The 12217-nt window shown below is 38.6% G+C and overlaps 1 protein-coding gene across 2 annotated transcripts; it reads left to right on the top strand.

Moving 5' to 3' along the window:
* Positions 1-305: 305 nt before the first annotated feature.
* Positions 306-12217, top strand: LOC128703438 (RING finger and CHY zinc finger domain-containing protein 1; the record flags this gene model as incomplete). Of its 2 annotated transcripts, XR_011394648.1 has the most annotated exon segments (6): positions 306-461; positions 1399-1581; positions 2851-2946; positions 4369-4465; positions 4829-9514; positions 9564-12217. XR_011394648.1 is itself a non-coding variant. In XM_070104616.1 (5 exon segments), coding segments are annotated over 5 exon segments (630 nt in total), but the record flags the coding sequence as incomplete, so codon positions are not given.

The following is a 12217-nucleotide window of genomic DNA, read 5'->3' as shown; positions in this document are numbered from 1 at the left end:
TATGATGGTTATGCTCAGCCATGAATTAGCACTTCACAGCTTCTCTTAGGCTTTGAAGAACTGTCACCATCACAACTTTTGTGCTTTGGGTTCATTATTAAGCAAAATTAGGGGTTATTTTCAAGCCACAGTAAACTATGGATAACTGAAACTGCAGAAACCAAATTCGTGGATATGGGGAGTTCTACTGTATTGTATAACGCCACAATTTCGCTTTTTCTTCATAAATGTTTTGCATTTTCTCTTAATATGCATTGATATTAGATGACCTAGATTTTATAATACTGTGTTTTTTATTTTACCAGTACTTTTGTCGGCTGTGTAAACTTTACGATGACGAGGACAAAGATCAGTACCATTGTGATGGTTGTGGTTTGTGTCGCGTGGGCGGCCGAGACAAGTATTTCCACTGTGACACCTGTGAACTGTGTCTCCCCAGGGATATCAAGAATAGTCATAAGGTTAGTGTTTGATGGTAATGCATTGTGTGTTTCAGTGCACCCATAGTAAGTCAAAAAATATCGTAAGTTGAAAAGGAATATATGTATTCTAAATAAGTAAATAACTCTCACTTAATAACTAAACAGATAATTACTGTAACTAAATACCAAATGGTTTTTAATACTTGACGTGCTGTTGGAGTGTGAACAAAGTAACATTTATGAAGGGATTCAGGGAAACCGGCAGGCCGGACTTGAGTCCTGGAGATGGGAAGTACAGTGCCTGCACTCTGAAGGAGGGGTGTTAATGTTGCAGTTTAAAAACTGTAGTGTAAAGCACCCTTCTGGCAAGACAGTGATGGAGTGAATGATGGTGAAAGTTTTTCTTTTTCGGGCCACCCTGCCTTGGTGGGAATCGGCCGGTGTGATAATAAAAAAAAAAAAAAAAAAAAAATACCAGTATTGAATAGTAAATAAATGAATACAAGTTAGGAACTTGCCGCTATTGCTGGGTAATTATCTTAAGTTTCATCTCTAAAGTAACTGCTTTTGCAGCCTCATAAAGTCAAAATATTGTAAGTTGAACTATTGTAAATAGACGAGCACCTGTACTGGGCTTAATACGAGGCCAAAAAAATATGGCATTCATTCCAATTTCTCTTATCACCTCCATTTGTGCCACTGACCAGTTTTTATTATGCTTGTACAGTGGACCCCCGGCTTATGATATTATTTCATTCCAGAAGTATGTTCGGTGCCATTACTGAACGAATTTGTTCCCATAAAGAATACTGTGAATTGGATTAGTCCATTTTAGACCCCTAAACATACACGTACAAATGCACTTACATAAATACACTTACATTATTGGTCGCATTGGGAGCTGATCGTAAACCGGGGGTCCACTGTATTTGGGTGTACAATATACATACATTTTGATTTACTGCTTCATTTTCAGTGTATTGAAAAAATGAGCAAAACCAACTGCCCGGTTTGCCTAGAAGATATCCACACATCAAGGATTGTGTCACATGTTCCTCCTTGTGGACATCTCATACATCGACCATGCTTTCACGATCTCATTAAAGCAGGATTCTACGCTTGTCCGACATGCGGCACATCCATGATTAAAATGAAAGAGGTATGTATGATTTTTGAATGCAAAGGCATTTGGTCATTAGTATTGAAGAAATGGTACATAATGAGTAAGCTTTTTCTGTGAAAGTATTTCCTTCTGTGTAGAGCTTTATTGAGCTTGACACAAAATTAATTGAATTAATCTTAGTACTGAAATGTATAACTTCACTTGTATGCACTGATAGAACTAAAAACAGGTACTCTACAAGAAATGGAAGAGGGGTCCTTGATGTTGATCCAAGGCTTTTAATCAAAGGCAATGGAGTTACCTTCTTGGATTAAACTTGATTAACAATCGGTTCCTCCCATTTCGTAGGTGCTGTATGACCCTTATGGGTTCAGCAATTCTTATTTAAGTTATTGATTAATGAATGTGTTCATATATTTGGAAGTGGACGTGTTGGTGGATGGGTCTATGAAAGATAAGGTGAACCATAGAATTGAAGAGAGGGGGGCAGAGGAAGGTGGGTGGTGCATTGAAGCATCTGTGGAAACTGAACATAATCATTGGAGGCAAGAGAGGAATGTGTGAGAGTACAGTGGTACACTCTTATATGAGTGTGAAGCATGGGTTGTGAATGTTGCACTAAGGAGGCTGGAGGCAGTGGTGATGTGTCTGAGGGCAATGTGTAATGTAAATATTCAGAGAATTAGTAACTTAGAGATTAGAAGGAGGTGCAGTATTAGTAAAAGTGTTATCCAGAGAGAGTAGTGGAATTGTTGTGGTGGTTTGTACATTAGAGGGGATGGAGCAGAATAGGGAAACTTGGAGGGTGTATAAATCTGGGATGCAGGGAAGGAAGGGTAGGGGTCATCCTAGGAAAGGTTGGAGGGAGGGGATAAAGGAGGTTTTGTGAGCGAGGTGCTTGGACATCAAACAGGCGTGTGAGCATGTTACGTAGGAGCGAGTGGAGTCGTATGGTGTTTGGGACTTGACAAGCTGTTGGAGTGTGAGCTAGGTAACATTTATGAAGGGATATAGGGAAAACTGGTTAGCCAGAGTTGAGTCCTGGAGATGGAAAGTACAGTGCCTGCACTCTGAAGGTGTGGGGATATTTGGAGTTTGGAGGAGCATCTGAATTGTTGTATTGTTGTGCCTTTGGCAAGACAGTGATAGTGAGTGATGGCAAAAGTGTCTTTTTCTGGTCAGTCTGCCTCAGTGGGAGACAGCCAGCATGTTAAAAACAAAAATATAACAATAGCACAGCTAATGTTTTGTAAAGAGACATGTGCGGGAAACTTTTTTCCCTTATAACGTTGCTCGTTCTTACAGCTTTGGAAGTCACTGGACGAGGAGATTGAGGAAACTCCAATGCCAAGCGAATATGCTGATCTCTACTGCAATGTTCTCTGTCGGGATTGCCACAAGGTATTGCATTCTACATTGCACGTAAAGTATCTAGATAAGCTATAATTTGTCTTTGATAATATTTTAACTAATGAACTCTCCTGTTTGATTAATATTCAAGGTAAAATCAAATAGTGGTACCCCGAGTTTTGGCCGCCTCCCGATTCGACCAATTATGTAAGTGTATTATTGTAAGTGCTTTTGTCAGTGTATTTTTGGGGGTCTGAAACGGACTAATCAAATTTATGTTATTCCTTATGGGAACAAATTCATTTGGTAACAGCACTCGAACAACCTTCTGGAACGAATTATGGCCGAAACTCTGGGTTCCACTGTACTGTACTTGTATAAGAGTGAGCTTTTCAAGGAAATGAAGGGGTGCCTTGATGGGCTCTTGCTTCAAGGAGCTGGAGCTACACTTCCCTCCCTTCTCCCAATTTTCCTCCTATTCCTTAAGCACTGTATGATTCCTAGTAACCCCCATGAATGAAGAATCCAAGGCACCACTTGAAATAATTAATGGCTATAATAATAACTAAATTTTAAAGGGGTGGACTGGTAAGCCAATAAGAACACAAGAATGTAGGAACACTGCAGAAGGCCTACTGGCCCATACGAGGCAGGTCCTTATCAAAACGACCTTTACCTAAAGGTACCCAAGAAATAACTCCCGTACCCCATGACACCAATCAAACCCAGCCCCTCCCACTCATATATTTATCCAATCTCTTCTTAAGGCCTCAGTCAGCTGACTAAATGCTCCAGCTGTGGGTCATCATATGACTAAGACCCGCATCAGGAGACACTTGTCCTGTTTCCCGACATACCTTACCTAGCAACATTTGAGTGAGCTTTGAAAGCTCCAACAGCATGTCAGTGCTGAGGCTTATAGCATACATGTACCTAACTCTCTCAAGAGAAAATTTTAATTCATTAACGGACCATACAGTACCGTCGAGTTGATGAATGACTCTCGTACAACACCTGCTTTTTTTTTACTTACGGAGACAGTGGAAGATGGGGGTAATCAGTTCCTCAGCATTGATAAGTGTTCAGTCCCTTAACCTAAAAATCAAGGCTAAGGGATTGATTACCTGGTCTTCCACTGTCTTCAATATATAATCTATGCTGAATAAAGAAGCTACTGGTCTGCAAATGTCCTTCATAAATATACCCAAGTGTTGTATACATCTTATAAATAGAAGTATGTATAAGAATGAATTAAAAGAATAAAACGAGGGATAGTTACTTATACATAACCCAGAACCTAACCTGCTGTATAATAGGGTCCTTCTGTACAAGTTCATTGCAGCATTTTGATTTTAGGTGCTGTGTATAATTTGACAGAACCTTTTACAGAATCAAAATATGAAAATAGATTTCAAAATTTATTGGGCAGTTTCCTGTGTAATACAGTGCATTATTTCTTTTATTTTCCCTCAGGAGTCCTTGACGTCATTCCACGTATTGGGCCACAAATGCTTGGAGTGTGGGTCATACAATACTGTGAGAAGTAAGGGTGGTCTTTTCCGCAAGCAAGGTAAGTCTCCAGAACTTGAAGCGATTGCATTCCTGATTCAACTCATGAAAGTCATATATAACCCTGAACTGTGTTTTATATTTAATCACTGGCCTTCTCCCACCAAGGCAGGGTGAGCTGAAAAAGAAACTTCACTATCGTTCACATTATCACTGTCCTGCCAGAGGCATGTAGATTTGACAGTTTAGAGGTCACTTTAAACAGCAAATGTCCCCCTTCCCCCCTTAGAGTGCAAGCACTGTACTTCCCACTCCAGAACTTGAGTCCGGCTAACTGGTTTCCCTGAATCCCTCCATGAAATGCTCACACTTCCTGGAAATTTATGGTTAAAATGCTTACTATATAATATCTTCATCTTTTCAGTGTCTAAACCCGAGCGGAGTGAGGATCCAAGGAGCCCAGGCTCCAGTGCAATGGGAGCAGAAGGATTCAGCGATGAAAGTGACAAGGCTGAACACTAAGCAATGCATTCCATCTTGCGGATTTTGCTAAGTCCACAACTTGGACGGGAAACTTTAGAATAGGTTTCATTGTGTCCTGGACCAGTGTTTAGTTGCGACTTAGACCATGTTTTAGTCCATCTTCGACCATTACTAATGTTTCCTCTCTAAAGTGTTGGTTAATAGTAAATTATTTTAGCCGCTGTACTATGACTTCTACACTAAATGGTTATCACGAATATAGGGGCCATTTTTCCCAGCCTTTTGTAAGTAAGGAGAAAATGGCAGTTTACTTGCAACTTAAACAGCCGTATAAAAAGCGATCGTTAATGATGGTTAAGTCATCTAATGTAACATTAAATGTAGTTTTTAATTTGTACTCCAAATGTAGTTGTATGTACATGTACGTGATTTCTAAATGACCGAACATGTCACTAAACGTGTCATAATGTTGACTTTTTTATGGTGGTAATTAGCCGATTTTTTTAAGACAAATTATTTTTAATTAAGTTCCTGCTTGTTATGAATTCTAGATACTGTACCTCTATAGGCTTTTTGACCTGTTAAAAATAGGACACGTCCACTGGCCTATATGAACTACATATCTTGCATGAAAATAATGTGTGACTGAAGGTTTTAATCGCTCTATTTGTTTTCGAAAAGTTAGATATAATTTTTTTTATTTTTTTTATAGACTTGAATGTGTTAGAATTTTTAGAACGGATGCATGATAAACTTTTAGGAACACTGTATGATAATTGAGGCACTAGAAATATGCCGTAAGTTTTAACACTCGTGTAAGATATTCTTTGTAAGGTACAGGACATTCTTGTTCAAAGAATTGCTGATGCAGTACTTGTGTTCTTGTCGGAGAAATATATATATTGTATCCAATACATTGTGTACATTGAGCTGAATATATACATAGCTGATTTTTACCATTGCAAGATTTATATACCTGGTACTACTGTATTGTAAACTAATTGTAAACTGTACTTATTACATAAAAATGTTATATTACAGTACAATAAACAAAAATTGTATACACAGTACTAGTGTATGACGTATTTTGAGTACTGTACGTGTCATTCGTCAATATTTATGGCACTATTGTATACACGTGCAATGAAATTATAGATAATTAGTGTGGAAGCTCTCCAAGAATTTTTTCTTTATTCTCTGGTCACATTGACTGAAGGAGTACATTAAAGGGTTCGTGGGCAGCTTTTTATAATGCTTATTAATTTTAAAGGTTTTTGCACATTTCAATTTTTGTCATTTTTTTTTTTTTTTCCAAAATGTATGTAGATTTAGCCATGCTGCATAGCAAGAACTTTCACAACAAATACAAATAAAGAAAATATATTACAAATCTTTCAGGAAATTTTGTATATAACTATCGAGTTAAAAATCACCGAACCAAGTTGATTTTTCAATTGGTGTGTATATATGAAAATCCAGCTAATAGCAATGGTTCATAGCTAATGGAGGTGCAAACATTTTTATAGTGTGTGTATTTTGAGGTAGTCTCAGATTTTTGACAGTGTAACTGCTAGTATTTTCAAGAAAAAATACATTTTACATAAATCCTGGCATGAAATGCTTTGAATTCATTTTTTTTTTTTATATATATAATCAGGGTACCTGATTTAATAAGTCAGATTGGTGTTCATTGTGATAATATGCTTGTAAAGTTCTGTACTTACAATAGAGGGTTCTTTGATGGGATGTTTTGATGATAATGACCCCATTCCCTGGTGTTGTATGGCTCTGGGTGTGACACTTCCCATGAATATCCAGTTCCCTGGTGTTGTATGGTTCTGGGTGTGACACTTCCCATGAATATCCAGTTCCCTGGTGTTGTATGGCTCTGGGTGTGACACTTCCCATGAATATCCAGTTCCCTGGTGTTGTATGGTTCTGGGTGTGACACTTCCCATGAATATCCAGTTCCCTGGTGTTGTATGGCTCTGGGTGTGACACTTCCCATGAATATCCAGTTCCCTGGTGTTGTATGGCTCTGGGTGTGACACTTCCCATGAATATCCAGTTCCCTGGTGTTGTATGGCTCTGGGTGTGACACTTCCCATGAATATCCAGTTCCCTGGTGTTGTATGGTTCTGGGTGTGACACTTCCCATGAATATCCAGTTCCCTGGTGTTGTATGGCTCTGGGTGTGACACTTCCCATGAATATCCAGTTCCCTGGTGTTGTATGGTTCTGGGTGTGACACTTCCCATGAATATCCAGTTCCCTGGTGTTGTATGGTTCTGGGTGTGACACTTCCCATGAATATCCAGTTCCCTGGTGTTGTATGGCTCTGGGTGTGACACTTCCCATGAATATCCAGTTCCCTGGTGTTGTATGGTTCTGGGTGTGACACTTCCCATGAATATCCAGTTCCCTGGTGTTGTATGGCTCTGGGTGTGACACTTCCCATGAATATCCAGTTCCCTGGTGTTGTATGGCTCTGGGTGTGACACTTCCCATGAATATCCAGTTCCCTGGTGTTGTATGGCTCTGGGTGTGACACTTCCCATGAATATCCAGTTCCCTGGTGTTGTATGGCTCTGGGTGTGACACTTCCCATGAATATCCAGTTCCCTGGTGTTGTATGGTTCTGGGTGTGACACTTCCCATGAATATCCAGGTCCCTGGTGTTGTATGGTTCTGGGTGTGACACTTCCCATGAATATCCAGTTCCCTGGTGTTGTATGGCTCTGGGTGTGACACTTCCCATGAATATCCAGTTCCCTGGTGTTGTATGGCTCTGGGTGTGACACTTCCCATGAATATCCAGTTCCCTGGTGTTGTATGGTTCTGGGTGTGACACTTCCCATGAATATCCAGGTCCCTGGTGTTGTATGGTTCTGGGTGTGACACTTCCCATGAATATCCAGTTCCCTGGTGTTGTATGGCTCTGGGTGTGACACTTCCCATGAATATCCAGTTCCCTGGTGTTGTATGGCTCTGGGTGTGACACTTCCCACGAATATTTGTTATTTTTATTTTTTAATGTTAGGGTTAAAAAGTGTCTTACTTTCTGTGGTATCTTTAGAGCTAGTCATACTCGTGTTAAGGTCTTGGATTGTATCACCCTTAGCATAATAAGATGCCTTGTTATATTGTGAAAAAGCATTGCCGAGTTTTAATTAATGGTAAATTGATGCAGTGTTCTGAGTAAGTCTTTTTCCGTGTTCAGACAACATTTTCTTTCGGTGGTGAGCTTTATGAAGTCGCAACTTGCATGCAGAATATAAATTCTGACAGTATTTCACTTTGCAACAATGTGTCAAGTCTTAATCTTGATAAAGCCTAAAGAAATTCAAGAATAGACTCAGTGTGGTGCATGCATATAACAGTCCCCGCCAGGCAGTCTCATGAGTTTACAATAGGATGAGTGGTTATGCTGGTCCTGCTATATGCATGAATCGCAGTTTGACTCCCAGTCTATTCTTCTGTTTATTCATTGACAGTCATTAAGAATTATCTTGGGTTTCTTAAAATTTTTAATAGTGGAATGTATTTGCAGGTTGCTCTGTGTTTTTTGCTGCATTCTGACAGCACCTCTCTTGTATTCAAGTTGCAGCTTGCTATTGCTCACCCGAGAGAGGTATCATTAAGATCTAAACATTCTTTTTCTTTCTCTTTCTCTCTTCTTTTTCTTTCTCTTTCTCTCTTCTCTCCTCTTTGTTTTCTTTTTTCTTTTTTTTTCTTTATACTATACTTATTGACACCATTTATCAGACAAATAATTTAGTTGCTACTGTATTTGTAAGTCTTTGCATTGGTAGAGATGTATCGAGACTGTAATAACTTTTACGGTAATTTCTCTTAGCATCTGAACTTCTTCCAGCTGCACCTCTGAGGTCTTTTATTTATGTGCCCATCATGATATTTTTCACAGTCTGGAGACTGTTTAGCCAGCATAATAAGGTTTTTTTCAGCCAGTGGAGAGGAAAACTTGTATTGAAACATTTGTATCGTAAAATCTCGTACAAGAGAAGGTAATCGATTTTTTCACTGGATAAAATATGGTATAATGGTAGGCATTTTTATGACAAGCATGTATATTAATAATAATAATATAATGCTGTAGTAGTAATTTTCCATGATGCTTCACTATGTTAATTGTTGAAAGGATGAGTTAGCGGTTTATTCCTGTAATGTCATTGCCCATAATTGTAGCATAACGTTGAAGAGGGGGAAGGGAAGGTAAGAATAGATGCTGGTGAAGGGCTTTTGATCCAGAGACCTGGAGCTACATTCCTTCCATAAAACAATCATGATTACCTGCATTATGCCCATGTGCTGTACAACCCCTAGGATGTAGTTACTTTACTGCAAGTAAAATGTCCTTAGTATGCCTTTCAAAGGGATGGAGGAAGTGGTATGATGGTGCTAATGGAAAGCTCTTGATCCAAGAAGTTTGAGCTGCATTTCCCCTTTGATCAGGCATGACCACTTTCCATTCCCTCAGGTGTTGTATGGGACTTATGGAGACTGCTGGGATTGTGACTGGTTTCTGGTCAAGTTTTGGTTTTACATACAGGAGGTTAGGTTCTGGGTTACTGCTGTACAGGAGAGCCCTGCTTATACAGCAGGTTAGGTTCTGGGCTACAGCTGTACAGGAGGGCCCCACTTATTCAGCAGGTTAGGTTCCAGGCTACTGCTGTACAGGAGGACCCCAATTTTTTTATACAGCAGGTTAGGTTCCAGACTACTGCTGTAAAAGAGGGCCCCCACTTGCACAGCAGGTTAGGTTCTGGGCTACAGCTGTACAGGAAGGCCCCACTTATACAGCAGGTTAGGTTCCAGGCTACTGCTGTACAGGAGGGCCCCAATTGCATAGCAGGTTAGGTTCCGGGCTACTGCTGTACAGTGAAAGGCAATATGGCAACTGGAACAACACACGGATAACCCCCACATAGGAGAGTTTAGAATAACATTACGATCCAATTTGGAACTGTTTACAAAGTCGTAAGCTTCTCGATATGTGGGTTTCTTAGGAATTTGAAATTTATTCTTCGACCAGTTATTGCTCTGAATAACCCAGATGGGTTTAGCAGATAGTAAAATAAACTACCAGGCATTAATTTTAACCCATTCTTGTCTGTGATTTATGTATTTAAATTAATTTATACACTGTATATATAATATACATAGCATTGTTTATTTTGCTTGCTGTAAAGGCCGAGTTTTTTTTTTTTTTTTTTTAGAGAGAGAGAGAGAGAGAGAGAATGATCACTTTTTATGGCTAAAAATAATAAGTTGATAGTATAAGCATTCTTAAACATAATATATATATTTGATTTGATGAGAATGATGAATGTTTTTTTTTTTTTTTCTGTTTTCGTCCAGCCTCGGTGGGAAATGGCAGACGCATTAAAAACAAAAATATTAATATCAAAATACAAAAGATTCAGTGTGCAAAAGTTACAGGCTGTTGTCTTTTTATTCTCGAGATGCGTTCAACAGAAATCTATAAATCTGCAAATGAATTCTGCAGTAATTTGTACACTTAAAATGTTTAGCAGAAATAAGGGATCATTGTAGAAGAAATAAATTAGATAATAACTTAGGTTCTAATTACAGTATTGTACTTCAGAGTGTTCTTCAGATCTGTGCAATATTATGTTAGGAAAAAGGACCAGGTGATGTATGTAGTGCTCCCTTGTGAATGTAACAGGAAAATGAATGTTGCAGAATTACAATATCTCTATTGCTTAGTTTTTTATATTTCACTGAATGACCCGTACAAGTTGTTATTTTACTAGTATAATTTAGTTATTTGTCACAATTTTATTATTCTGATATAAAACAAGACATGAGGATAAAGGTGTTAAGATTACTGATGTGGTATATTATACTCGCTGGAAATTGTCAAACCTGTGAGGGTCGTTCAGCACCTAGGCAGTGGGAAGCAATCAGGTTTGATCTGAGGAAGGGGAGGGCAGCTCCAGTTCCTTGTATGAAGAGCCTTATTCCAGCATCAGCACTCAAAGGGAAAAGTATGAAGAGATGTTGTACACAAGAACGAGCCTTAATTTTAGACCTTTCTCTTAACGATCCTTCGGGGGAAGGGGGTGCCTTAATACCAAGGAAGGGCTCTGAATCGAAGAAATTAGACTGACCCTTCCCTTTCTTGATCCAAACCTAATTGCCTTCCATTCCACATGTGCTTCATGACCCCTGTGAGTTTAGTGCTTCATCCTGAGCATAATAAAAATGAGTGTTATGTTCCATGATTCTGTGTGAGAATTTTGTTTATTACACTGGTAATGTACATCATTTTGTGAATATATACACTGAGAATTATATGTTGCCTGGTGTATATACACTGAGAATTATATGTTGCCTGGTGTATATACACTGAGAATTATATATTGCCTGGTGTATATACACTGAGAATTATATGTTGCCTGGTGTATATACACTGAGAATTATATATTGCCTGGTGTATATACACTGAGAATTATATGTTGCCTGGTGTATATACACTGAGAATTATATATTGCCTGGTGTATATACACTGAGAATTATATGTTGCCTGGTGTATATACACTGAGAATTATATATTGCCTGGTGTATATACACTGAGAATTATATGTTGCCTGGTGTATATACACTGAGAATTATATGTTGCCTGGTGTATATACACTGAGAATTATATATTGCCTGGTGTATATACACTGAGAATTATATGTTGCCTGGTGTATATACACTGAGAATTGTATATTGCCTGGTGTATATACACTGAGATATGCATTTGTCTCAGTGTATATCTGTGTGTTGAGAGATTGCTATACTCCCTAATTTAAGTAGCAAGATATTTTTGCCATGAAGAGGCAACACACAGCCTTAATGACCGCTCATGTAGTTGATAGACCTTTAAACCTCGTTAACCAACCATTTGTGGAGAACAGGCTCATCAAGAGAGGTACCTTGATGCCAGTGAAGGGACCTTGATCCAAAGAGTTTGAGCTATTCTCCCCTTTCTGACTGTTTCTTGTTTCCCAGTGGCTGTAACCTTTCTAGAATCAAGCCTGATTGTCTCCCATTCCCCAAGCACTGTATGGACCCTACAGGTTTAGCACTTTCTCCTAAATATAATAAGAGTATGACCCTCATGACTGTAATATATTTGTTTTTAATTTATTTAAATTTAGTGATGGATTTTGTAATTTAGTGACACTTGTATTAAACACCTGCATAGCTTAGATTGTTTTTTTTTGTCTGGAATATTGAATTTTGTCTTCAAGACTTATAAATGTTTATTTGTACATGTGTTAAATAAACATTAACAAGCCTA

Source organism: Cherax quadricarinatus, chromosome 93, assembly GCF_038502225.1.
Source record: "Cherax quadricarinatus isolate ZL_2023a chromosome 93, ASM3850222v1, whole genome shotgun sequence".
Classification (NCBI taxonomy): Eukaryota; Metazoa; Arthropoda; class Malacostraca; order Decapoda; family Parastacidae; genus Cherax; species Cherax quadricarinatus.
This window is presented reverse-complemented; position numbering and strand designations above follow the sequence as displayed.